Source organism: Peromyscus eremicus, chromosome 9, assembly GCF_949786415.1.
Source record: "Peromyscus eremicus chromosome 9, PerEre_H2_v1, whole genome shotgun sequence".
Lineage (NCBI taxonomy): Eukaryota > Metazoa > Chordata > Mammalia > Rodentia > Cricetidae > Peromyscus > Peromyscus eremicus.
Genome location: NC_081425.1, coordinates 107,370,018 through 107,397,273, shown reverse-complemented (window position 1 = coordinate 107,397,273; position 27,256 = coordinate 107,370,018). Strand labels below are relative to the sequence as shown.

The 27,256-nt window shown below is 41.6% G+C and overlaps 1 protein-coding gene across 13 annotated transcripts in view; it reads right to left on the bottom strand.

The window, feature by feature from the left end:
* Cadps (calcium dependent secretion activator) overlaps window positions 1–12,848 on the bottom strand; it is a 456,343-nt gene extending 443,495 nt beyond the window's left edge. For 8 of the 13 annotated variants that reach the window (XM_059274214.1, XM_059274212.1, XM_059274215.1 and 5 more), the window contains exon 1: window positions 12,414–12,848. In XM_059274214.1, the coding sequence (XP_059130197.1) occupies window positions 12,414–12,848 (435 nt within the window). The remainder of the gene's footprint in view (window positions 1–12,413) is intronic. The other 5 variants (XM_059274220.1, XM_059274219.1, XM_059274216.1 and 2 more) reach the window with 2 other exon arrangements.
* Between the last annotated feature and the right edge of the window lie 14,408 nt (window positions 12,849–27,256).

The window sequence follows — 27,256 nt, the reverse complement described above, 5'->3', positions numbered from 1 at the left end:
AGAATACATGTCCTATCTATGCAAAGTGCTGTTTTGGTGAATGAAATCTGAGCAATATGCTACAAATATGGCCATTCCATAAACAATCATGGACACATGCATTGACTGTTGAGTATCTGTTCTGTACAGAGACTGCCAGACACTGCAGTAAATGAATGGGTACAGTAATGTATGGATACAGTAAATGAGTGATTTCTGTAAAATCGAAGAAAGATGGAAAACAACTGAGATCCGATGGACCCAATGGTCTGACTTTTTAACAGAGCACACAGTGACATGTACAGGCTGAAGTTACATTGCTTGGGCTATGACCCAGCTCTACTGTCTACTAAAAGTATAACCCAGGCAAGTTTATTAACTACTTTAGTTCCCTGCCTCTGTAAGATTGAGATGGCTAGTTACTACACTATACAGTTATTAAATTGCATAAGGCCTTCAAATATACAAAACAAGGACTATACAGACTAAACACCTGATGTCTTCATTACTCTTTTTTGTTCTTTGTAATAACATCATCTTCTACCTGTAAGAGTCACAGTGGGTGGGTGGGGTCTTTAAAACAGAAGTGCAAAGGACCTTGAGACCCAAGTGCACATGGATGGTTTGGGGATACTCAAATGGGTCAAAGCCAAACTGACATGCAGGAAACTGTAGGAACTGAGGATGGGTGGAACAGGAATGATGCCACACAAGCAAATTCAGGTTTTATCCTGTATATGCGATAGGAAGCTGCAGAAAACCTCTGGGCAAGACTGAATTTGTGTTTCAAAAAAAAAAAAAAAATCCTCTGGTAGTTGGATGGGGCATGGGCAAAGAAAGGAGGCCAGAGGTCTGTCAGGGGGTGTGATGGTTGAAGACAATTATCAATTGGATGGTCTAGAATCACTTAGGAGGCACAGCAATAGGGACTACTTAGATTAAATTGACCTTTAAATGCCTGTGAGTGATTGTGTTGATGAGGTTAGTTAAGGGGCGAAGACCCACCCTGAAGGAGTGTGGCACTGTTCCTTGCACTTGGATCTTGGACTGCACAAAAGGGAGAGACCTAGCTCAAACCTAGCAGTCTTTCCTTCCTGACTTCAGCTACAATGTGACCAGCTGCCTCGAGTTCCTGCCACTGTGGCATCACGGCCATGATGGCCCGTGCCCTCCAACTGTGAGCCAGAATAGGTCCTTTTGTGTATAAGTTGCTTTTCTTCAGAGTGTTTCATCACAGCGAAAAGAAGAGCAACCAAGACAGAAAGGTCATACAACCATGCATGCAAGCAAACTTGAGGCCCCAAGTAGGTCCATGAGCTATGAAATGAAAAAGGGGAGAAGGAAATTAATAGTTTAATAAGGTATATCAAAAGAATCTGTGCAGGACAAGGTGGTAAGGATGAACAATAGTAGATGTAAAGCTGGGTTGTATGTTTCTGCTGTGACAGTTTAGATGTATGACAGTTCCATTGTGCACTCATCAAGCAGAAAATGCAGAGGCAAAGGATCTGGGTGAGAGAATACCGTTACTGTTGAGTGGTTTTATCTAGGAGAAATGCCATGGAAAGTGGTATTCTTCTATGTGTGGCTTGTAGACCTGTGCCTTCAGTGGGCTGCTTGTTATTGGCTGTGGTCTAGATGAAGTACTTATACTCAAACTACATAAGCCTCATCACTAAATATTTTTTTAACTATGTTTGAAATAAATATGTTCAAATTGGCTGAAAATCCTCTTGTAGCAAGGCCTTCAAGTATGAGAAAAACCATAGGATGATTTTCATTCTTGTCCAAGTTGTTTGTCTCACTACAAGTTGTGAGAAGCCATTCACTGGCTTCCATCAGTCTGTAGCCACACCTGGAATAGTGTTAATGCAAGCATCTGGACACCCAGTACTGGCAGAATGGGAAAAGGTCTGTACCGGAGACAAAGATACAAGAATTGGAAATGTGATGATTTGGGTGGCTAAAGCCATTGTTAGTGCTAGTACCACCAAAGATGAGACAGCTTGGGAGAGGGCTATATTAATTAGGATTGCTCTAACTAAGCATTGTAAACCACATACCTTCAACAATGGGGGTGGTGGCAGATGTGGCCCCTCAGAAATGTGAGGAGGAATCTGCTCTGTGACTCTGCCCTAACTTCTGGATTACTGGGGCAATTTTCTGTGGTCCTTGCTTCTAGAAGCATCACTGCAGACTCTCTTCCTCTTCACAGAGTATCTTCCCAATGTGCATGTCTCTGGGTCCAAATGATCCCTTTTCATAGGGACATTAGCTATGATGAATTAGGGGAGACTCATCTTCAAGTAGTATGTTATTTTCTTTAAAGTCTCATTATAGGATCCTGAGGTTAATGCTTTTCCATATGAATTTTGGGGTACATAATCACCCATAACAAGGGCCAAGAACTGAAATCTGGAGAGAAAACTAATATTTAAAATTATGGCTAATGAATGGCTGTAGATAAAAGTGCTTGGCACACAAACATGATAACATGAGTTCAATCCCATTGTGGAAGAAGAGAACCAACTCCTGAATGTTATTTCATGGCCACATGAGCCAGCACATGCATGCACAGTAATAAAGTGAACTCACTACATCTTGCCTTACACTAGTTTTTCTATATGGGTACACTTCAATCTCTTAGGCAGACTGGTAGGTTACAGGAGGTGAGGAGGGCTGTCCAAAATGACTATGAGTGTTTTACTTACAGGATCCAGTGAGTTTCTTATTTATAGAAGTGGCTCAAAACAATGTATAACATTGTCTGATGATGTCTAACAAACAAAAATTGAATATGGAAGAGCCCCCAAGAAATGTTTTAAACACAGTATGTTATGACACACTGTCTTATAGACAACAGTTGCTATACTTGTCAGAAAGATCGCCAAAGTAGATGTGCAAGTTACATTTCAACTCATTTGCTTAAACAACACCATGCCTACCATCCACACCAAAAGGCTGTTTTTCTACATGGGCAACAGAAGGCGTGATTATTTGCAAGAATTTTCACTGTTTTCCTTTTGCCTTCTGAAGTGGCACAGTTGATTGCTTGAACCACTCTGTACTTTTGCCAAAACCCCATTGTCTCTTTGAAAGTGTTAAACCCCTTGGAGGGTTTGCAACTTAGTGAGTGCTCCTGGAACACCTTTAAAATGCACTTTCCTTTCATAGGCTGCTGGAAGATGGCTCAATGGGTGTGAGTGTTTACCCTGTAAACAGGAGGACCTGAGTTTGAAACTCCAGCATCCACAGGGAAATCTAGGGGTGTTACAGGTGCCAAAGACCCTAGTTAGCATGGTGGGAGATGGAGATAAGCAGATCCTAAGAGCTCACTGAGTAGCCAGCCAAGTTGAAATAGTGAGCTTCTGCCTCAGTGACAGACACTATCTCATAGCCATAAGGTAGAAATGATGTCCTTCAATGAATATGCTTGTCTAGGTTCCTGGGTACATATGCCCCAAAACTCACGTGTATACACACAAATATACACAACACCACAAACAGTGCACACACACACACACACACACACACACACACACACACAATCTTTTACTCCCTATTCTAGTTTGCCTGTTGCTATGATGAAACAGTCTGAGCAAAAGCAACCTTGGGAGGTTATATCAGCTTACAGCTCATAGTCCATCATCAAAGGAAGACAAGGCAGGAATCTGGAGGCAGAGACTGAAACAGAGACCATAGAGGAGTGCTATTTACTGGCTCGCTCACTAAGCATAAAGCTCTGCTACTTTTCTTATATAGCCCAGAACCACTTGCCCAAGGATGGCACTGTCATAGTGGGCCAGACCCTCCTACATCAGTTGGCAGTCAAGACAATGTCCAATAGACATGCCCACAGGCCAGTTGTGATCTGGGCAATTGAAGTCACCTCTTCCCATCTGACTCTAGTTTGTGACAATAAAACTAACCAGCATACCCCCCATCTCTCAATTTCAGAATAACAGTTGGCAGGCTGAAATATCTGTGCACTTCATCATTGAAATAACTTTTCAAACCTTTCTCACACTTGTTAAAAATAAAAGTAATGAAACAGCAAAGAGCATTTTCCCCTTTAAAGAGGTATCAGAAAAGCCCATACACATAAATAATTTAATTCCCTTGTAGATATTTCATACCTATAATATCCTTATTACTATGCCAATGTGCAAGAGTCCTATAGTTATTACTTATTCATAATCCAACCTAATCTGGAAGAGATGGCTTACAATAAAAGAACAGAGAAAATAATGCCTGATTCTTCTAAATGTAGTGAAAAGTAATATACTTTCCTATGTTAAATATACAGAACCTAGAGATCCCAGGACTTCCACAACCCTCCAATTGTCACTAGAGTGTTGGTGACTGCCTTTTCTTTCTTTTTCAGAAATGGCAAGTTGGCTTCTTCCCATTGAAAACTTGCTAGGAAATAGAATGCTGGTGTGAAATTTCAACATTTTCAAAGGACCTACTGTGTGTCCGACATTATTTGATAGGTGAGTAATTGAAGAAAAATAAAATGTCTCTGTCTGTGGAAGAGAGGCACACACAAAAGTAATTTAAATATTGTGTACATGAGGTAGATTGAACTCAAGATTACAGAGTTGTGTGGGAGTTAGCCCAATGTAAAGGCTTGGGACAGTTTCCTAAGGGAGCTAATGCCAGAGTTAATTAAAGGACAAATAAGAATGAATCAGAGAAGGGGAGTGGGGTGTTCTAGAATAAGAAGCAGCTACAGAAAAGGTTACAGCAGTAAGAAACAGTATAGGAACCCTGGGGGAACAAAAATTTGTGAATGCTATTATGATGGCTACTGTGAGCATTTCCTCTGCAACATGAACCATATATAAGGGACTTGTGAAGCATCTGCCATACTTTTCTCTTGCAATTCTTGATAATGTTTCTCCATTTTATAAAAGAAGAAGTGGGTGGGGAATGGATCTGTTAGGGTTTGGATGTGAAACATCCTCCTCAGGCTCATGTGTTTGAAGTGTAGGACCCTGGATGGCAGTACTATTTTGGTGGATGGTGGGTTCTTTATGAAGATGTATGGCTATATATAGGGAGCCTCATGGGTCATAGTCCTCCCCTAGTTCTGGCTCAAGTCTTGATTATTGATTGGCTAAGATGTAAGCAAGCAGTCTCCTGTTCCCACTGCCACAGCCTCAAGTCACCATGGACTCCACTATGCCTATCCCATCCCACTGCACAGCACACAAACTTTAACTATACCCCCCCCAATCATTCCTCAGTCAAGTGGAAGGTATTTATTTGGTCATAGTGTCATGAAAAGTAACTTAGGTCACATAGTCAGCAGTTCACAAAATTTAATTTAATTTAGGTCACATAGCTCACCAGCTAAACAGAAATTTAAACTATGGAATGAAAGTATACAGAAGTGAAGGACTTCACTACTGTGCCATACATTGTCTATTTCTGTAAGTCTTCCCTGCCTGGATATATGAACATATATACGCACTTACTATTGCCATACATGCTTAGAATTTACTCTTTATACGAACATAATGCACTTTATAAGTTCATTAGTGATGGCAACAGTTCAACACTACAACAGTAAACCAACATTTGTAAAGAGCTGTTTGTACCAAGACCAAAATTTCAAGACTTGAAGAAACAAAGTGCCCTATTGTATGACAGAAAGCATAAGGTGGGGGAAGGAAGGTGACAAGGAGAGTAAGGAATTCTGGGAGTCCCACCACAAGCCACATGAGTGGCCCAAGACTCTGTGAAACATGTAGCAAGTCTTTCCACTAATGTGTTTGCCATTAGTCATTTAACAAATCACATGTTCAAAGGTGGGGGGAGGTTAAGCTAAAGAAATGGATCCTTTTTCTTTCCATAAAATTAGTGAAGCATCTCAGCAAAGAGGAGGACAGAGATATACAGCCTGCGTGGCTCCATCTAGTTTGTAGAAGATGCCATAATGACGGCCACCTGCTTGTCTAGATTTTCCTATGTTGCTGATAATAGAAACTAGTAATATATCCCTTACTATGGCAGGGATATATCACATACATTAATTCTCACAAGCATTACAGACAAAAATAATGTTTATATGCACACATATGTGCGTGTATGTATATATGTATATGTATATGTACATAAACTTGGCCAATGCAAGAACTAATACTTATTTTACACTAACCAAATGTCCTGTGCTGTTCTAAGAGCTTTACTATATTATCTCACTTAATTTTCATAACAACCCAAAGATGACAGTACAACTACCCACCCTCTATTCTGCTGGTGCATACATTGAACCTCTGAGAGAATAAATAAACTGCAGATCACAGAGTCTATAACTGGCTGCCACAGGTAGGAAAGATTCCCAAGTCTCAGAGTTTAAGCTCTTAACCACTGTCCTTACTGTCCATTGAGATATGAACAGTAATGACCAGACTAACTGTCAACGGTCTCCCTCCTTAATTATCTGATAAGATAATTAAGAACAGAAATAAGAAATAAGAACAGAAAAGCAATTCTATTACAGGCTTGGAACAACCAATAAAAATTAATAAGGTAGTGCTGACCATCAAGCCTCTAATTCTGTAGAAATGAAGACTCTGATCCTAACAAGAAAACAAGAACAGTTGCCAGAAGCAGGGAAAGTGGTGTTCCAAGTGCCAGACTCTCTCCCAGGAATGCTACCCAGGGGCTAGGGTCAGACCAACAGTATCTGTTAAGCAGCACAAAGAAGGGTTTGGAAAGACCTACAGCACTGCTGTTCTACCCTCTAGACAAATATGGCTCCCTTCTTGGAACAAATATAATTAAGTTAAAAGTGATGCACATTCTATTATTTAAGTGATGGCAGGGGAGTCTTCTTTGAATTGCTTTTCATAAATCTACAACAATTCTGTCCTAATGTTGTCATGATATTAAACATAAGAAAAGCTGACATTCAAATTTCTCACCATAAAATGTCTAGAAGTTACAAGAGCTGAGAACTAATTAAAAACAGGGGAAATATAGACAAAATAACTTTGTGGATTGGCTCCAAGTTACAAGTTACAGCTTAAAATTTCCCGTGTAGTCTGTCTTCCAACCTCATCTGAAAATCTGCATAGCTGGATGAACTGAATTCATCTCTAACCACCCTGGATCATTTGGAAAGTGCCTTATTTCATAATGTGAAAACATGCCAACTCCAAGCTCAAAGGATTTTATGTCTTGCTAATGAGCAACTGCATTTTCCAGAACAATCAACTATTATATCTAAAGAGACATGAGCAATTATCTAAAGGTGCCTTGCCCCTTCCTGCAAATGACAGATGAACTTACCTAGAAATAGAAGACTTGCCTGTAATCTATGATCCACTAGTGGTAGTATTTTACTTCAGACACAGGTTTCAATATATACAATATCTAGATTTTTAAAAATTGTGCAAAGTCATCTGTGTACTGCTTCCTGAAAATTTCCCCAGTATAAAGCCAATCTGAGTGCATCATCACACACCACTCCTTCTCTTATGACCCACATCTTGTAGTAAACTCTATCCTTCTCTCAATTTATTTGAGTCCTATGTCTGCTATCTTTCAAACTAAACCACAGACTCCTCTGACTCAAGAACCAGATGGCACATGCGTCCTTTGGTTCTACCCCGCAGCCTGGCTGAGTGCTTGCTGCAGTGAGCACCTGCTACCGTGTTTAGACTTAGTTTTAAGGTAGAACTCTCCTCACCACCCCTGCTTCACTCTTATAGACACTTGGCCCCAAGTCAAATATTGTCATATTCAATGTGATAGTCTATGGCTATGCATTCATTTGCTCTTTCAGAGGGAAGATCTCTGAGCCATTTGACGTTCATTACCTGATAGAGTACAATTCTTCAGGAATGAAAAATTTAATTTCCTTTGTTCCTAAGTCCAGTTGCAGTGAAGGAGGAGGCTATTCAAGGTGTGTAATGAGGCAAGAGCATCTTAGTATTTTTCTATAGTCTGCATCTCCAGAAGGTAGTCTATGCCAGAATCGCATATAATATGCAGTTCCTTCTCACTGCACCAAATAGACTGGGGAGCAGGAGCAAAAGGCAGCTTTAAATAATTTAATTATTCTTGATAAAGATATAATCTGTTGGGAGGAAATTAGGTGACATTCACATAGTTGTACTGAAAGATTAAAATAGTTTATATTTAAAATGCAAATCATATTTTTCATTGGCAGAGCAAAGATTAAAAATTTTGAATAGTAGAGGAATCTAGGTACCTAAAACTAGAAATGGAGGAATCACTAATTCAGGAGCATACAGAGTTAACCAGTACTGGGTCTTGAATTTTATGAAAATCATAGCTTTTGAAACATGCCCAAATAAAGGGAAATAAGTAAACGATAGAGATGGAATCTCTCTAGCAAATAGCGACTCATAACTTCATGGAACAATATAAGCTAAATCACATAGAAAAGAGTATTTTCGATTTAAGACATATTTCATCCAGGCATAAAGTCCCCTTGAATAAAATAGTTCTGCTGAAGTAGACACAATTTTGGACTGTCCCTTTCCATCATCATGTGCGTGGGTGCGTGTGCACGCATGCACGCACATGCACACACACACACACACACACACACACACACATGGAGCACACACATATACTTTTGCACACACAAGATCTACATGAGAGTAGCTGTAATCTAGACATTATGAATAATGGCTATCCAATTAAAAATCATCCTGTTGATCTAAATATTACACATCATTGTTTACAGTGCCTGATTTCACATTCCCTTAGCAGCATCTATAAGTAGCTGGTTCACATGAGGTAGCCACCCATCATCATTACTATGTAGCTTAGAAACAGATGGTACAGCTTTACCATGCCAACTCTAGGTATTGACTTTACCATTCTGAGGAAGAAGGGGAGAAAAAGTAAAGAACTGTTGCCATTTTTGAGCTACTGAATCAGTATTGTGAGAGCTTCATAGGGAAAGTTTTTGTTTGGGTCATACATGATCAGTACCACCACATCACATTTATACTTGGTAATGAAGACAAAATATATTTATAAATAATAAAATACAGTTTTCAAATGGTCTGTTGATAGACTTTTCTTTACATTACAGAGATTAGCCAAATGCCCAAGCACTCTTTGTCTTTCCAGTAAAGGAAAATTAACTATCAGCATTATCCACACAGCATATCTTCTCCCTCTGCTTTTTCTCACTTGTTCTCCTGAGCTAACATACTTTTCCTTTCAGTTTGAACAATGTTAAAGAAGAAAATCTGACAACAGAATGTTATCTAGAGTAAGTTATTGAAACTTTTTTTTTTTTTTTTTTTTTTTTACAGACCCTTCTTTTTACTTCATGTTCTTTATGCCCAAGTTGACTATCGGATAGGTGCTCAGAAAAAGAGGAGTGGACATCTTTTTTGGGGCAAGTAGAAATACCCCTTTGTAAGGATAGATACATGACATGCTAGGTTTCTGTTTGTATACTCTAGAATTTCTGGCCAGTGTCTTCTACTCAGAAAATAGGATTTGTAATCAGACCACCCCTTGGCTCAAAGCCTATTCTTTTGTCTAGCTACATGGTGCTTTAGGCAAACTATTAAAACTTTTTTGAGTTTCAGAGTGATGTTGGTAATTATGTCAGGGTTTTTAAAAGAATTGAAAATGATCTCAGGGGCTGAGGATGCAGGGGCAAGCACTCCACTTGCCTTGCATATCTAAGACCCTGGGGATTTGAGTCCCTCCATCACCAAACCAAAAGCAAATATGAGTTCAGAATGGAAAATGAATTCAGACAAAAACTATAGCCTTTACTAGTAATGTATTGCTTTGGTTCTTTGTAAAATGTGTTATACTTCTGAGTTATTAACAACGTAGGAGAATTGCTTGGTGCACGTGAGAACTGTCTCTGTTCTTCAGTTAAATTAAAACTGCCCTCAAAATAAAGTGAATAGTTTGAAGAATGGTCTAGGTGGAGAGCCTTACATGTTGCAGATATGTGAGGTTGGTAATAGGCATGATGTAGACTCCTGGGTTTCAGAAGATACACTGTACTTTTTAATACACCCTTCCCTGTTTTGTGATTCCTTCTCCTATGTAGTTCTCTTTCTGCCTTCTGCATCGTTCTCTCCCTTTCTCTGCATCATTTTTCATCTGTCTGTTTCTAGTTCACCTGTTTCCAGTCTGTTCAAAGCTCACCTTTAGGGCACAATTAGTATATAGTGATCCATACTGGTATTAACTTACCAGTTTTATTTATTGTCTTTTACATTTTCCCATAATGAGTACACAAACCTTTTCAATACTTCTGGAGTTTCAAAACTTTGAATCTGGAGAGAAAGAATGCCATTTCCAGAGTGCATGAAACAAAGAGACAGAGTAATAGGGAAAGCTTACTTCCTTTCTAATAATAAGATATGTATGTATGGATATATATAATCTTCCCACTGTAGCCACTAGGCCTGGGGCTGTTTTGCTGGGATGTATATTTAGCAATAGTTTTTCCAGTACCTAAAAATAGTGTGACAGAAGGCCAGTGTTACTATTGTCCTAGAGTGTCCATGATGTGAAAAGGTCATATATACAGACAGGCTTGGCCCACAGAAAGCAGCTTTGGATGGACTGAGGTGAAACATGCAGTCAGATTGGGGGAAACATCTCAGGGTGGTCTTTTCTCTTATGATAGAACTGGCTTCCTACAGGATTTTCCTTTTTCTTTCTCCCAGTGCTTGACCTAAGCATCTGCTTAAAGGACACAGCTACAAAGCCTTTGACTGATAAATGGAAAGTCTTGTTTCATTTTGTTTAAAGTCATGGTGAGAGGCTAGGACATCTTTGGCTAATTCAGTCCTTGAGTTTTGAAGGTAGAATTTCCCACACTACAAAGACAATTAACGTAATTCCAAGCAGAAATTTAGATTAACTGGCTATGTAAAGCCACATTCAACCTTAAAAATTGTATCAAATTTTCACTTCTCTAAGGATATTTTTGCTCTAATACAGGTGGAAAACAAAAGGGCTTTGGAAGGAGGTATTGTGGAGATGAGGGTGGAGAGCAGTATGTATGCCTGCCTGCCATCTCTCACCCGGGAAAGGAGTCTTTTTGACTTAATAAAATTGGCATCCAAGCTTGTAGTAGCTAAAACAGACAGTGTTGGGTGGTGTGTGTACACATATAAGCAAAGCAAACAGAGCAATCTGTGCCACCTAGAGATAAGGATGCAAGGTAAATATGGAAAGCCCAACACCTTACTAGAGCCAACACAGAATTTTGACTTAAATGGCATCAACGTAGAAATCACTATTTTAAGAAACTAGTCTCACAACCTTGATTGGGTTACAGCTGGAACCTCCCATGGCCCCAGGCTCAACTGACCTCATGCAAGCTTAAGTCCTCCAATCATTGCCAGAGACTAAGCAGAACGCTGACTGTCTTCACTAACTCACTGCTCCTGGGCTCCTGACCTGGCTGATCCTCACCACTGACGCTCAGCCCACGGTGACTGCTCCCCCTCCCTCCTTTCTCTGGTTGGGAATAGTAATGGGGCCCCCATCCCATGAAAAGCAGCTCAAAGCCAGCTTGGCCTTGCCCCTGCCTCAGACACAAGAAGCTTTTGATAACTATAATTGAGAAGCTAAGCCCTTTGCAGCTGCACTTTATCAAGCCAGGAACAGCAGGGCTTGGAGAGCTTGGGCGAGCCAGAAGGTGGCTTCGAAGTCACCTTGGGAGGAGAAGAGGGTCACAGGGAGTATGGTGGAGGTCCTGACCCGGGCACAGGGGCTCACCAGGAGCGCCCCTGCTCTGGGATCCGTAAGGAAGGGGAAACGTGGGTTAGAGAGACGCCTGGCAAGAGAAAAGCGCTGCCAGCAGGACCCTTAGGCTCGCCTAGGTGGCGGTCAGCTGACCAGGCTGCGAGGGGGCGCCCTTGGCTGAGTCACGGGAAGCCTCGCCTCCAGATCTGGCTTTTTTTTCCCCTTGCCCCTGCGGCTGTCCGCTGCCCCGAGAGTCCCGCGCAGCTGGAGGTCCCCACCCGCGCCACGACCTGCCGGGTGCCTGCGCCTGCCTAGCGCACGCCCTGGAGGGCGGGCCAGAGCGCGGCGCAGCCGCCGCGGCGGGAGAGCACAGGGATCTCCGCAAAGGAGCAAGGCCTCTGTAGGCGCTGCCCGCTGCAAGTCACTCCCCGCGCCACCCAGGTCACAAAGCGGGACTTTCCCGCCTCGCTCCCCCGCAGGGAGGCCCGTGTGCGCGACACTGTGCTGTAGGCCCCTGACACATCCCGGGGAGCTCCGCGCTGGCGGAGCCGGATTGTGCGAGCCAAGCTGGGCCGCGGCGAGCCGGCCCCTAGTCCCAGGGCGCGGTCTCCACCTTCCACGGCTCCTCCTCGCCAGCGGCGCCGCCGGTTCCCATTGTTCGCCCCGCCCGCCCGGCGACGTCCGGGCGCCGCTCCCCGGCCTCACCGCGCACCTACCTTCTGCTGCCGCCGAGCCATGTCGGTGGGCTGCTTGGCGTTGAAGGGGTAGGCGATGCAACGCATCACGAACACGTACAGCTGCAGCCTCTTCTTCCTCTCCTCTTCCTCCTTCTGCAGCCGCTCCAACTCTTCCTTCTCCTTCTCACTCACCACCGACGGGCTGGGGCTGGAGGGCCGGCCGCCGCCGGCTCGGCTGCTGGGCTGCAGACCCCCGGCCCCGCCGCCGCTGCTCGCGCCGCTACCCCCGCCGCCGCCGGCGCCCACCCCGGCCCCGGCGCCGCCGCCCCCCATCCCGGCGCTGCCCGCCGAGCCCTCGCTGGTGCGGCTGGGAGACAGGCGCGCTCCGGACGCGGCCGAGCCCAGCACCTCCTTGCCGCTCTCTTCTTCCAGGATCTCATCGGATTCCTCTTCGCTGGACGAAGGGTCCAGCATGGTGGCGCCTGGGGGGAGGTGTCCCCGGAGTCCCCGGCTTGGGGTGCAAAAGGTGGGGGGCGCTGGAGGCAGCCGAGGGTCGGCTGTCCCGGTGGGCGCTTCTTCCTAGGTCAGGGAGAGCGAGCGCTGCTGCTCAGCCTCGGCCGCCGCGACCGCTTCCTCCGCCTGGCGAGCGCGAGCTGGGCGCAGACCCAGGAGCGCGAGGGGAGGAGGAGAAGGGAGAGGCGCGTGTGAGCACCCGAGGTGGGCAAGGGCGAGAATCAATTGCGAGCCCCGAGCCCGCAGCCGGATGCCATCTGCAGCCGCTGAAGGAGGCGCCTCCAGAAAAGATGCCGAGTGTTGCAAGCTGTCGATGCAGCCAAGAGCCGGAGAGGCATCTTGCCGATTGGGGAGCGAGCGGCGCTTACGTGTTTATTGGCTTAACTCTCCAGTGTCCGCGGCGGAGAGGGCGACTGCAAAGGCCTGTAGGGGGGAAAGCGCGGAGAGCCCCAAAGCCTCAGAGCTTCACTAATTTTGGTCCTCATACCCCCTAGCCCTCCTTGCCCCCTCTCCTATGTAGACCACCTCTCTTTGCCTCGACCTCTCTTCCCCTCCCGAGGACAAAAAGTTTTTTTTTGTGGCGAAGGGAAAAATAAAGAAGCCAATGGTAACTTCTGACCGTTTCGGACAGCAGGGCTTTCTGCGGGCATTGAGAGGTCACACTAAGAGGAATTCAGCAAGATGGTACCTTCAAGGAAAGGTCCATCTTCTAGTTCAGTCTTCATACCTGGGGTGGACTGTAGGAGAGGGCAGGAGGAAGGGCACCTGTGTAAACCTCAATTCCAGCAACTTACGACATATGTGTTCGTTGTAAAATACAAATGCATCAAATTTGAGTGAATTGGTGGATGGATCATGAAGTTCAACTATCTAAGTAGAAATCTAGCCCCCGTCCCCTCGAAGCCAGTGAAGCTTTCTTCAGTCCCTAGAACTCGGAGCACTTTCTACTGAGCCTCACCAGGTTTTGAGTTGTTTAGCCCTTCCTCCATGAAGGATCCGAGGGAAGAAATAAAAACCCCACACACCAAATAAGACACCCCCAAACTCGCCAGCAGCAAAATCTAATGCACTGACTGTTACAGTCTCCACTCCGAGTTGTGGGGTTGTAGTCATTAATACAAAAACAGATGGTGTCTTCCTTCCCCTCTACATCTTTTCTTAGGCCAATAGAGCCTGGCACAGGGGAGCTGGCCAAGGTGCTGAACCTAATCAGCGCCTTTCAAATGCATTGAAAAACAACCTCAAGTCTTAAACTTTAGACTATTCACAGACCTGTCAATGACCTCCACCTCAGCTTGTATATTCACACATTTTCTAAGTCCCTTGTCTGGAGTTTGTAAATGTGTGGCATGACTTTAAATTTTATACCACAACTGTTGTTCTGTTTTCCAGTCTACTGTGAGTTTTCCTATAAGCTTTCTGGCAAACCTGACTATGTGAATGAACTCAAAACGAAGCGTAGCTGTATATCACCCCCCCCAAAATTCTTAATTTTTTGAATTAATTAATATATGCACTGCTAGTATTTGGCTTTACCTTACCTCAAGGATACAATTTCTTTATATTCTTTATCCATTTAAAATTTAAAAATTGAATATTGTGAGAACTGATACAATTTACCAGTACTCTTAAACCCTTCCAAGGAAATAAAATATGTTCAAGTAATGGTTTACTGGTTTCCTGGAATGGAAAAGTATCAGTGGATCAACAACGTTTAGTCAGCATTTTTGTTAATGAACTGTTGTAAGTGCTTATGGAGATGGAACATTTAGAAGATTCTCTCAGGAGTATATTCTCCTTTGGGAGATATAGCGTAAACATATGAAGAAGTGTGGAATCATTTATTTCAAACAATACATCAACAAACTCAGGTTTGTAAACTGTAAAAGGTTCTTGTGAATGAAGCAACTTGTGAGAGAGGGGATCCATATTCTCAAAGACCAGAGGGGAACTTTAAAGAGGAAACATGAGTAGGGAGATATTGGAGTTTGAAATGTTGGTTTAGAAAGATTTAATGAAAGGACACAGAGAGAGCAAAATGCAGAATTTTATAGAGCCCTATGAGTGAGTGAAGAGGAAAGAGAATCTGAATTATAATCCATTTGGCCATCCAGAGAGACTGAGTTTAGCTTATAAGGAGGTTAGCTAGGGGGAAGAAAATGATTTGGGGAGGGTGTGCTGGAAGGCAGACAGATCATTTGTTGATCAAATATGTCTTCCGTATACAAGTGTAGACATTAAATTATCCGACAGTAAAGACAGAGTGGTGTGAATCTTGTCTGCATATCCATTTGGAGTTTATAAAATTATTATATATTCTTTTTCCATAAGGTTTTGCTTAGTTTTACATTTTTGCAGATTCTTTTGGGGTTGTATTTTTTTCAAATAGTCCTTAATGAAGAAAGTGAATAACCACCATTTATTAAAGATATGAATGTACATTTGGATATTATAGGAAACATTGCTTAGATAAACCTGACAATATTTTCAAATAAATCTCCAAGAATATCAGAGACTTAAGCAATGTATATATTATTATATTATATTATATATTATATATTATATGTTATATGTTATATGTTATATATTATATATTATATATTTATTATATATTATCTATTATATTAGCTCAGTTCACCATTCGTGGAAGTATTATAACTTCAAGAGACCTACAGACAAGATATGCCAGCTGGAACTCCTTAGGTAGTTGACCTAAAGATCATGAGTTTCCTAAATGAACATTCTGATGAACAAAGAAGGAAAAAAAAAATCTTAGAACTCAGTCAGATGCTCTTAAATTTTGTCTACGGTTTAATATCTACATCCATATAATAATATGATTCTACTGAAGATGCCAGTGCTCTCATGCAAACATGCTCCAACAAGCCATGTCAGGAGCATACATACGTTTGCCTCATATACTCTTTGGCTATGCAGGAAACTTGGATAACCTTAAAGTGATAGAATAACTTTTAGTAAGTAGTGTAGAGAGATGTAGCAGGAAAGTAGAAGTTATAACATTCAATTTAGTAATCTCACCCACAAAAGGTAAACCTGATACATATTTGAGGTTCTAAAGGGAATGAAAACAACAGATGCTAAGCCAGGGGTTTCTAAAAGATGCCTTAAAGATCTCCACTCTCCTCACAAGTGTTGGTCATGATTAAGAGGCCACACACTGACCAATAGTTCAGGTAAAAGCAATCACTTCTTTATGTGGCTAATAAAACATATTTCAAATAAGAACTGGTTTTAATCTCTACTTTGGTGTCTTGTGGTTTTGTTATCAGAAGGCAGAGTTTAGTCAACTTACTATTTTAAAAATATATATTAATTTTGTTTTTAGTCATAATCATCTCATCTAATAAATATTTTCTTTAAAAATTTAAATTTTATGACTAGCACAGAAGATCTGAAGGTTGGTTCATTCAAATCTTGGGGTATGACTGAGGTCAAGTTAAGTGTTGAGTTTCTCAGCTCAGGTAATTCTGTCTCTGATACCTATTAGTATCATCATCCTAAGCAAATGAATGTTCCACACTCAATGGATAATTGAGCAATACTTACTTCCCCTGAAATGACAAGAAACTTAGGTGATATATGCAAAGTCATATTTTAGCTGTAAATATTTTTTCAAGCAATAATGGAAGGCCTTGCAGTAAATAGCCAGTTAGATTTGAACACAAACAATTGGGAGGGCAAATAAAGTGAAACATCATAGTAAGAAATAACAGATCCCAAGTTAGAGAAGGTTTGCTCTTTTCTTTAAATGAGCCCCCATTTGTGTACCTTTGAAGATTTAGAAAATGATCTACTTTGTTTCTGAAACCATTTTGCACCCTTCCTCCTTATCACACAGTGGTTTTCTATATAAGGAACTGAACTGAGTTAGGATGGAAGGAAAGGTATTCATGGTCCAAAAAATAATAACATCAGGCCGTACAAAAACATCATCTTTTACTCAATGAAACCAAATATGCTTGGGATCATAAATAATAGTGCTTGTGAGAACTGGCCTTGGAAATGCACTCTTTACTTTTAAGAAGATGAAAGAAAAAATAAAACAACACATTTACAGTAAATATCACAAATTTGAAAACTCTTCACAAGAGCAATCATGCTTCTTGTGTTTGCAATTTCCTTTTGTAGAAGTGGGAGCTAGGTCTAGTTTAGATGGGAATGCAGTTTATGCTGGTATTTACTTGAAAAGTTGGAGGGTTTTGTCATTTTGTATTGGGGTAGTGACATGGTACCAGAGGGTGGGAGAAAATGTTCAGTCATTTCTTGTTGAGGAATTAGATAGGTAATCTATTGGTTTACCCAATTCTCCAATCATGGTCACCTTCATAAAACTGGTAACACTATGTCTTTGTCTTCTCAAAATAATATTTTGAACTGATTCAATTAATATTTAATCATTTTCACAAATTTTAGTGGCTTCAGTCTGGAAATGGTTATCCAGATTATAAATAGAAATAACTAAAATAATATTTCATACTAACAAGCTTCAACTTCAAATAAGGGAAATGGAGGGTGCCTTAACTTACATGTTCATAAATGATAACATGGGCCTTCCTGAGTATTTAGGAGGAATAAACTGGGTAAATGAGGGATGCTGAAAGATGTTTCAAGGATAAAGGGACATAAATCAAAAGATGTAAAGGTGGATCCAGATTCCAGAGAAGGTGGAATCATCTGGTTAGGGATTCACTAGATAAATACAGTTAGGGTAATGGTCTAAAACAGCACTAGTTACCTATGTGCCAAGTCAAAAAACCAGGAGAGGAAATTCCATGTACTAACACTTTTGTTCTGCGCAGGAACGTGTTCTTCCTCTTCTGAGGGAGGCCCTTTTCCTATGTAAGAGTCCACTGTTGCAGCCCACTGTTTATAAGAAGTTTGTTTCTCCTTCTGTGTTTGTTTGATCAGTGATAGCTTTCAGCCAACTTGGGTTTCAAAAGACTCTGTAAGAGATGGTGACATCTCTCATTATGCACTAATAAATCAGACATGATGATTTGCCATAAGAACCAAAGGCTTCTAGAAGAAATAAGGTTTGCATTATAATGGAGTGTGGTATATTTCTTTGTGTGTGTGTGTGTGTGTGTGTGTGTGTGTGTGTGTGTGTGTGTGTGTTTGTGTGTGTGTATATATATTTCTTAGGGTTTTATTCTCATCATGACCTCAGCAACTCTTATAAGAAAAATATTTAATTGAGGCCAGCTTACAGTTCAGAGGTTTAGTCCATTATTGTCATGGCAGAAGCACTGTGGTATGTAGGTAGACATGGTGCTGGAGAAGGAAGCCAGAGTTCTACATCAAGCTCGGCAGGCAGCAGGAAAAAAGTGAGCCAATGGGCCTGGCTTGGGCATTTGAATCCTCAAAGACCACCCCTAGTGACACAATTCCTCCAACAAGGCCATAGCTCCTAATGCCACTCCCTAAGCATTCATATATGAGTTCATGGGGGCCATTATTATTCAGACCACTGCAGTCTGTGTGTGTGTGTGTGTGTGTGTGTGTGTGTGTGTGTGTGTGTACTATTCACGGGACTGTAGAAACTAGAGGTCAATATTGAGTGTCTTCCTCTATAGTTCTCCATCCCATTGTTTTACACAGGATCTTTAATTGAGCCTGGATCCGCCATTTTAGTTTGACTTGCTGGCCAGCAAGCCATTGGTGTTATAGGTGCATGCTGCCACACCTGGCCTTTACCTTAGTGCTTGGGATCAAAACTCAGAAAAGACTTAACACAACTGAGCCATCTCCCAGAACTGGAATTTCTTAGGTTTCAGTCAGGTACTTATAGGTATATGAATGTTATTCTTTCCATTGTCCTTAATTTCATGTAAATCTTGAGAGATACACAAAGAAAAATTGTATATAAACATCATAATACTGTTATGATAAACTGATACAAGGCTCCATGTTCCCCAGCATAGAACTCTGATAATGTTAGAATAAACTGCAATTTAGGCCTTGTACCTGAGTAGCATCTCTACCTTCAAAAGCCGGAATTTATATTTTGATATGCCATCATCCTCTAATCAGTTACAGCATATAAAAACCTGAAGTAACAATAAGCACAATTAAGCACACCTGCAAAAATGAGACGGAAGGCTTGTTCAAAGACTGCAGGCCTGCAATCCACTTAACCCAGTGACACTGAACAAAAGAGGAGACGAGTCCTAGAGACATGTGTGTGATGTCTTTGTTACTTTCTTACCACTGTGTTTAAATGCCCTGACCAAAGCAACTTTGATAAAACAGAGGGGTACCTTCCATCCTGATGGGGAAGACATGGAAGCTGGCAGGGATGGCATGGTGTCAGGAACAAGAGGCTGGCTTGAATATTTGTTGAATCCACAGTCAGGAAGCAGAGAGTGAGCAGGAAGTGGAGCTGAGCTATGCAGCCTTAAGCTAGTTCCCATCCTTTTACTTCCTCAGCTTACTCAAGGTTTCACAGCCTTCCACAAACAGCAGCACCAGCTTTGGACCAAGTGTTTAACATGTGAACCTATGGGAGCAGTTTCGTTCAAACTACAAGAGGTAGCAAAGCTTTTCCACAAGGACAGCCTTCTGCTCACAGACACCTCAACTGACAGCATCACCCAGTGACTTAGCTGCTTTCTCTTCCTCTTGAGGAGGAGGTATAAGAGATTTTTCTTCACCTGTTACTAGGTTCTTCAGTAAATATAATACAAATGGTAACAAGAGAAGGAACATACAAATTTATCTGACACAAATTTTACGTGACAAAGGAGCCTTCACAAGTAAAGACCCAAAGAAACAAGAAAAACTGTGTTTTTATGTTCAGGTTTGATGAAGTTCAAGAATCATTGGACGAAGGGGATGGTCTAATGTTGGTAAGCTGGAGGGACTTGACAAGGTCTGTTAGCCCACTCTTCTCTGTGTCCCTTTATTGGCAGATGCAGTGACATTTCTGTGGACTCCTCTTATCTGAAGGTGGTGTGACATGCATCAGAGGAAGTTGAGAGCGTTCTAGCTAGATTTATAGCTTGCTCTAGAGAAATATGGCAGAACCTAGGAGATGTCTTCCAGCCTATACTTCCTCAAATGTTAGAGAGCAGGAAATCCTTCACTTTCCTCCCTATGACATCATACCAACACCAGTGACATCATAGCACCAGTGACATCATAGCACCAGTGACATCATAGCACCAGTGACATCATAGCACCAGTGACATCATAGCACAGCTACCACTTTGCTCCAAGAGATTCAGCTTTTTCACCCCTGATAGGTCTGCAGCCAGAGATCTGGAAGATGCTCTGCTTTTGTCTCACAGGAGCAGACGTCCACCCTTCTCTGTAGTATTTGTTCACAAGTCTGGCCCCATTCTTGGCAATGTCCTTGAAGAGGATGGATAAGACAAGCACAGCCTAGCCTGCAGTCAGCCCATGATAAAGCCAGCAGACATGCGGATGCTGTTTATAATCGTATTTTATTCCAGTTGACACTGCCAGGCCCCAGTTATTTGTATGGGCAAGGGAATAATAGTGTTTAGCAAGAGCAACAGGAAAACATTTGCTTCTTAAGGAAAAGACCACTGGGGATCTGCAGCCTATTCTAGGCTCTGAAGATCATGGCTCCAGCACAAGTCATTCAGGGAGCAAGTGTTGGGTTTTCACTACGTATTTAATACCTGCTCTTTTTGGACTCACTCTCACATGTTACTCTGCTTTTACACTTTTGGGAGGTACCAGAATAAGGAAGGGACTGAAGCAAACTAGACAGTGACAAGCAATTAGGCTGGGGTTGAACAGGACTCTAGGCAGAACCCTTACAATGTATCTTAGTTAGTTCCCATTGCTGTGATAAACACCATGGCCAAAAGTAACTTGGGGAAGAAAGGATTTACTTCAGCTTGCATGCTCTCAGGTCACTCTCCATCATTGAGGAGGGTGAAGGCAGGAGCCTACAGACAGGAACTGAAGCAGAAATTATGGAGAGACATTGCTTACTGGGTTGCTCAGGCCGATTTCTTACACCATCTAGGACAACCTGTCCTGGAGTGGCACTGCATAAAATGGGCTGGGCCTTTGTGCCTTCCCACATCAGTCATTCATCGGGAAAATTCCCCAAAGCCTTATCCACAGGCTAACCTGATGGTAGCATTTTCTCAGTTGAGATTCCTCTTCCCAGATAACTCTAGCTTATGTCAAGCTTGATGACTACCCAACCAGGAAAGGGTATGTTTGAACAGGCACATCAACTGTCACAGAGAAGGTCCACCTTTTCCTCAGGTGGTTAACTTGATGGCGTAAAGGACTCACACACTGACTTTGCTTGGCTGGTGACTATCATTCTGTATCCCAGTGATTGCACCATAGCAAAAGCAATATGTGTCAGATGATATTCTGTGCTCAAAGTCAACTCATAGAGAAGAGCTGTGAAAAGTTAGACTGAAGTCATGAGACTGCATCTCCCCTCACGATGCTATTTATACTGTCCAACAACACAAGGGACCTGTGAGTCACTAAGTCATTTGTATGGCCAGGATTTTGAGCAGCACATTTTTCCATATAATGACCAGTGTGATTTGGTTACTGAAGAAAATGTGTGGAAAGGGGGAAAATCAACTATGTGTGTCATGATACTTTCAGGTAATTGGTTGAGTAACCAATTAAAATAGAGTTATCGTTTTCCCACCCATCCATAGGCATGACCTCTGGTGATGTCACAGGTGGCATGGGAATGACTTTATCAAGAAGGAACCTCATCCCTGGATTCTCTTATGTTTTCGGAGTTGTTTAGGAAAAATGAGTCTCAGCACCTGGCTGACATTTTATAAGACAGGTGATAAAAAATGATGAGTGTTCAAACTGTGCCCAAACTTATGATAAAATATGTGTTACTCTAAAATTGATTCCCCATGCCTGGAGAGGTGGCTCAGAGGTTAAGAGCACTTAATGCTCTATCAGAGGACTGGAATTCAGGTCCCAGCTCTTCAGGCAGCTCATAAATGCCTGTAACTCCAGATCCAAGGGATCCAGTGCCCCCTTCTGGGCTGCCTGGGCACCTGTACACACATGTATGTACATGCAGGTGCAAACACACAAATGATGATGATGATGGTGATGGTGATGATGATGATGATACAATTAATTTCCTATAGAAACAACTAGTTGTAAAATTAAAGAGAAATTGGAATCTATGAATACTTAGATTTTCCTTTAAATTTGCTCAGGTAGCCTGGTGATAAAGGCAAAGTTCTGATATCTTTATAGCTGTCTGTATTCCACAATTACTAATATAGTCCCAATGTTAAATACTTAGTTCATCTCCATAGTTACCTCTGCAATTGCTTTTTTGTAAATTTAATTAATTACTTTAAAAAATTAATGTGTATGAGTGTTGTAATTCCACATGTCTGTGCACCGTGTACATACTTGGTGCCCATGGAGGTCAGAAGATGGTATCAGATCCCCTGAAACTAGAGTCACAGATGACTGTGAGCTGCCATGTAGGTTCTGGAAATCAAGGCACAGCTCAGAGGGTAAATTATGTCTGAACACACGCACACACACACACACACACACACACACACACACACACACACTTTAAAAATAAAATAAAAAACTCGAAAAAAAATATAAAACTCTCAGTATTACATAAAGGTACAAGTATGCCCTTGGAATCAGACATATTTGGCTTCAAATTCTGCCTTACCAGATGCATGACCTTCATATCTTCAACCTTGGAATCAGAAATAAAATACCAGCAGTGGGTAGGTTTCTGGTGAAGACATTCTTCACTAGTGAATCTAAAATGCTTAGCATAATACCTGTATATAGTCAGGAAATGAAGGCCACTAAGAACCTTATGCCTGAGTTTGTGTCCCACTGAGTAAGGGGACAAAGAGACAACAAAGAGACACCAAAGAGTCGCCTTCTGCAGAGAAGTCAGATCTAATTGGAGAAGATTTGAAAAAAAATCCACTTTGTTATTAAGAATTTAACCTTTCCTCCCTGCAAAAAACAAATGAACAAACAAACAAACAAACAAACATAAACAGAGAGCTTTCTTAGAGACAACTTACACAAGCATATGAAGCTATCATTATAGATTTAATCAAAACTCATCTCAGAAAGAACTTATTTGCTAACTGACCACAAAATAAGATGGCATTACCAGGCTTGTGGTGAAGATTCCACCGCTGAAGGAAGAGAAAGAAGAGGCCATTCAGACATTGGTTTTGGAGGGCTCAACTAAATAGTTTACAAAAAGAGCTCCCACCAGCTTGTGTCTGCATAACAAAAAGATTCCCCCACTTTCCTATAGTCTTATTTGCAGACCCCAAGTAGAATATTTATTAAGGCTAGATGCAATTAAACTTTTTGTGAAATGTGTGTTTGATCATGAATAGGAGTGAGTCAGAAAGTCTGTGAACTGAAACATAAAGAGACTACACAGCAAAGCATCCCCATCTTATATTTAGCAATGACATTCAAGTGACAAAAAAGAGAAGGTTTTGCAGTAAGATGGAGTTTTCCATTGAGTGAATTCACTGCTAATCTTGGTTTCTTTGTTTATTGTCCTCATTAATTTGGCTAACTAACATATGCTGATGTTGGAAGATCTGCTTCTAAAACGATGATGACAAAGGGACTCTTGCTCTAACCTGTCTGGATGCTGAAAGTGCTTTTCCTATGAAAGGAAAACAGAGTGAGCCTTCAAATAGTAGTGTGCGCTTCATTAACATAACAAAAGCCACGCTTCAGATTACTACAGAAGTATGCTATAAAATCTAAGCTTTTTTCTTCTACCTCAGAAAATTGAAAGGAAGTCTACTCTCACCTTTTGTTATTCTTCTGAACTAGGAATTCTTTTTAAGCTGTCTATATTTCAGAGATATCTCAAAAGGTGTTGCTTAAGTAGTTCCCCCAAGCTGGAGAGGTAATGGGGGTGTGGATCAAACACAATAATTTTTTAACCAAAAGGAATGACTTAAACTAATCAAATAATTTACTTAAAAACTACAAGAAAATCATGGGAAATGATGCACTTGAGTGATTTGAGAAAATGACAATGAATTTCCTGTTGCACCAATTTTATGAATTAAAAATTTCAATGTAACTCTCTTGTCTACCTGACCCTATTTTGTTTGGTGAAAGCAAAATATATCAACTGGAAGAAGAGAGAAGGAAAACAATAATCTATGTTTTCATGTTCAGGGATTATTTGATTCCCTGGTAGGCTTGTCTTGCTTACTTATAATCATACCAAAATATTCATAATTTAAAAATTGGCAGGAAATGAAGTAACAATCCTTCTGTCCCTGTTGGAACATATCACTGAGTTGAGATTTTCTCCTCCCCTAGAGAGTCCTTTCAACGTGTGCCAATTTCAAAGTCTGAGGATGCAAAGTGACAAGAATTGTATGAGAAACCATAAGGCAAGCAAAGAGTTCTTGTGTCTGCACCCTGAAATTGCACCCTAAGACCTCAAAAGTATTTCAGTTCTTATAATTGAAATGTAGACATGTTTTTAACTTAAAGGTAATACCACTTGTCATTTGAGTTTGATTTTGTGAGGAAGGGGCTGTGATTATTTTACCATTTATAGCTAGTGTATGGGACTTGTTAATAACTCTTGACTTCAGAATTCAGTTAATCATTCATTGATTCAGCAGACACACCTTGAGTCCTGAGTATGTGCCATCTTCCGTGCTGAACCCTGGAAAAGAAAAGTGAGATGGGGCAAGTGTTCTGCTTCTAAAGAGTTTGCAGTCTGGTGGGGAATACAGACAATATGGGAATAAAGGGAACAGCGTGTGGAATGATAAAGGATAGAGCTGTGCCTTGCGTGTCATGGGGTCCCCCAGGAGGGGTTCCTAAAATGGGACTGTGAAACACAGTGAGAAGAACAGAGAGGCATGTTGACAATGGGCTATGATCCAGGGTGTCTCAAAGAGGAAAGTGCCAAGGAAGGGATTTGGGGTGGGTTGGGGTGGGGTGTCTGTCTTTGCTTAAGATCTTTTTGATCTTGCCACAAATATTTGGAGTTGAGATCTTTCTAGAGAATGAAAACAAAGGAGGTTTTCTAGGCAGGGAGACTGGGGGAATTAGACAGAATGGTTCCTGCAAGAGTTTTCTCAGCTTCTGGAAGCAGAGAGATTGAGCCTCAAACTACGAATTTCCTAGACCAAATAGATTTACTGTCTGCTTCTTCATTCAGATTTTAATTTAAACTTTGTTGACTTAATCAAGTCTAAGGGTAAATAACCCATAACGTTTCCCTCCTGTGGCAGTAATCGTGATGAGGACAGTTGAGAAGGTTAAAGGTCGTTACAGTCAAGGCATACTGACACATGTCATGTTCAGGCACTAAGTGCCAGACACAGATGGCTAAATTTATAAGCCACTTTGTCCTGGTCAGGGTGTGTGTGTGCACAGATACTAAAAATTCCCTGTTGTGTCTGTGAGGGACTTGTTGGATGAGATTTACACCTGCTGCAGGTGGCCCTCATCCAATCTAGTGAAGGCCTAAGAGGAGTAGAGGCCTGGGACAGGGGTGGGGGGGGACTTCTGTGTACCTGCATATTATCTGCATATTATTGGGTACTGGCCTTCTCCTGCCCCCATTCTGACCACTCTGCCTCTGTCTTTGCAGATACTGAGGCTCCAGCTTACTGATGACTGAGGTCTGAGAGGGGAGTACCCCAAATCTCCAATTCTTTCTGCCCCTTTGAGAACACAAACTTGGTACTTTACAGATTTCCTCTCATTTTTTCCCCGAGTGCCCATAGTCTTTATTTGAACCCAGACTCTTAGAAATGGCAGTATTCTCAGAGCAAATGAATTTATAAATTATGTCTAGCTTATAGTTTGGTTCCTGGTCATTAGTGTTAGTGTCATTAAAAATTTGTAAATTTAAATCCTTTTGCCTCAAGAACCTGCATCCAGATCCTGGCCATACATGTTCCTGGTCCACACATGTGTCTTAAGTGAGTTACTTCATTTCAAAATCACTATCACTGCTGACTTCTACTCCTCTTATTCCAAAATTCCAGTTATGAATCTTGAAGCAAAGTTTTCATTTTTACTTTGTTCCTCACAAGGGAGATTGGTCACAAAATGACTGCCATCCTTTTTACCAAAACCATATGCTGTCATCTTTAAGAAAATAAATGTCACAGCGTACTGTCATCTTGGGTAGAAGAAAAAGCAACTGGAACTCTAAAGTCCACAAAACAACATTAGCCACAGATTTCATCAAAGTGGCTGAGTTGAGTTTACGAAGGACCTTGGAGCTTTTGGAATTTGCAAGGCAAGACTCTCTCCAGCAGCTACAAGGAAACAGTTCTGAGGAGTGAGAAGAACAACCTGGAAGAGCAGCTGCTTTTTACTTCCCTTTTCATTTCCCTTCTTCACATTTGGATCCCTCACCCTCCTGTGTGTGGGGCGTGCTCCTGAGACCAGGTAAAGGCAGGTCCAGTAACGGACTATATTGTGCAACCTGCCTGGAGCAGCTCAAACATTACCTGATGTCATGGTGAGACTGTGCTTTCAAATTTTAGTGTGTGTAAAGAACATCTGGGAAAATCTTTAAAAGTCTCTGGGTCCATTCTATAATAGTTGGATGTAGTGAGTCTGCAATAGGTTTTGAGAATGTGTTTTATTGTGCGCCATGGGGAGAATTAATGCATGCCACCAAGGTCTCCACTTGAAGAAGTGTTCTTTATGGAAATGTTGCTTCTATGATATGTGGATGGAGAAAGTGTCTAGTCCAGGAAGCGATAGTACCTGGAAGAAACTGTTCTCTACATTTGTAGAAAAAAAGAATTCTTTGTGCAAAAAGCAAAATTGACAAATGAGCTTTTAACAGAAATGTCATTTTTAGGGAGTCAAAAAGAAAATACCCAGGCCCAAGAAAATGACTGTCCACACAGGTCAACCCACACTCAGTCCTGAAGGGTTTGTTTCTGCTACAGATTACCTTCCTTTACTGTCCTTTGCTCAGCTCTGGACACCGTACGGAGTCCTGCTTCCCCTGGGAGTGTCTCTGCCTTTTGCCACTCCTGGCGTTCTCAGCTTCTTCCTCGTGGGTTTCAGGTTCCAGTTTGATTGAAATAGGATGTGAACACCTGGCACATCTTTCTTGACAAAATAATAGTCCAGAAGCCTCAGTGGACTTGACCACTTACCCCACTCAGGGGAGGAGGAGATATCCATCAAGGAGAGCTAGAAACCTCAGCATGGTCCCCACTCAGGAAAGGAACCTCTGTGTACAGTGTCTAAGCCAGGACCACCCTATCTATCCCATCTTGCTTTTTCAATCCATAGAGAAATGAGTCAGTGCCCAGGAAACAAATTCTTCTGGTTCTATGAAAGGTATATTTTCAGAA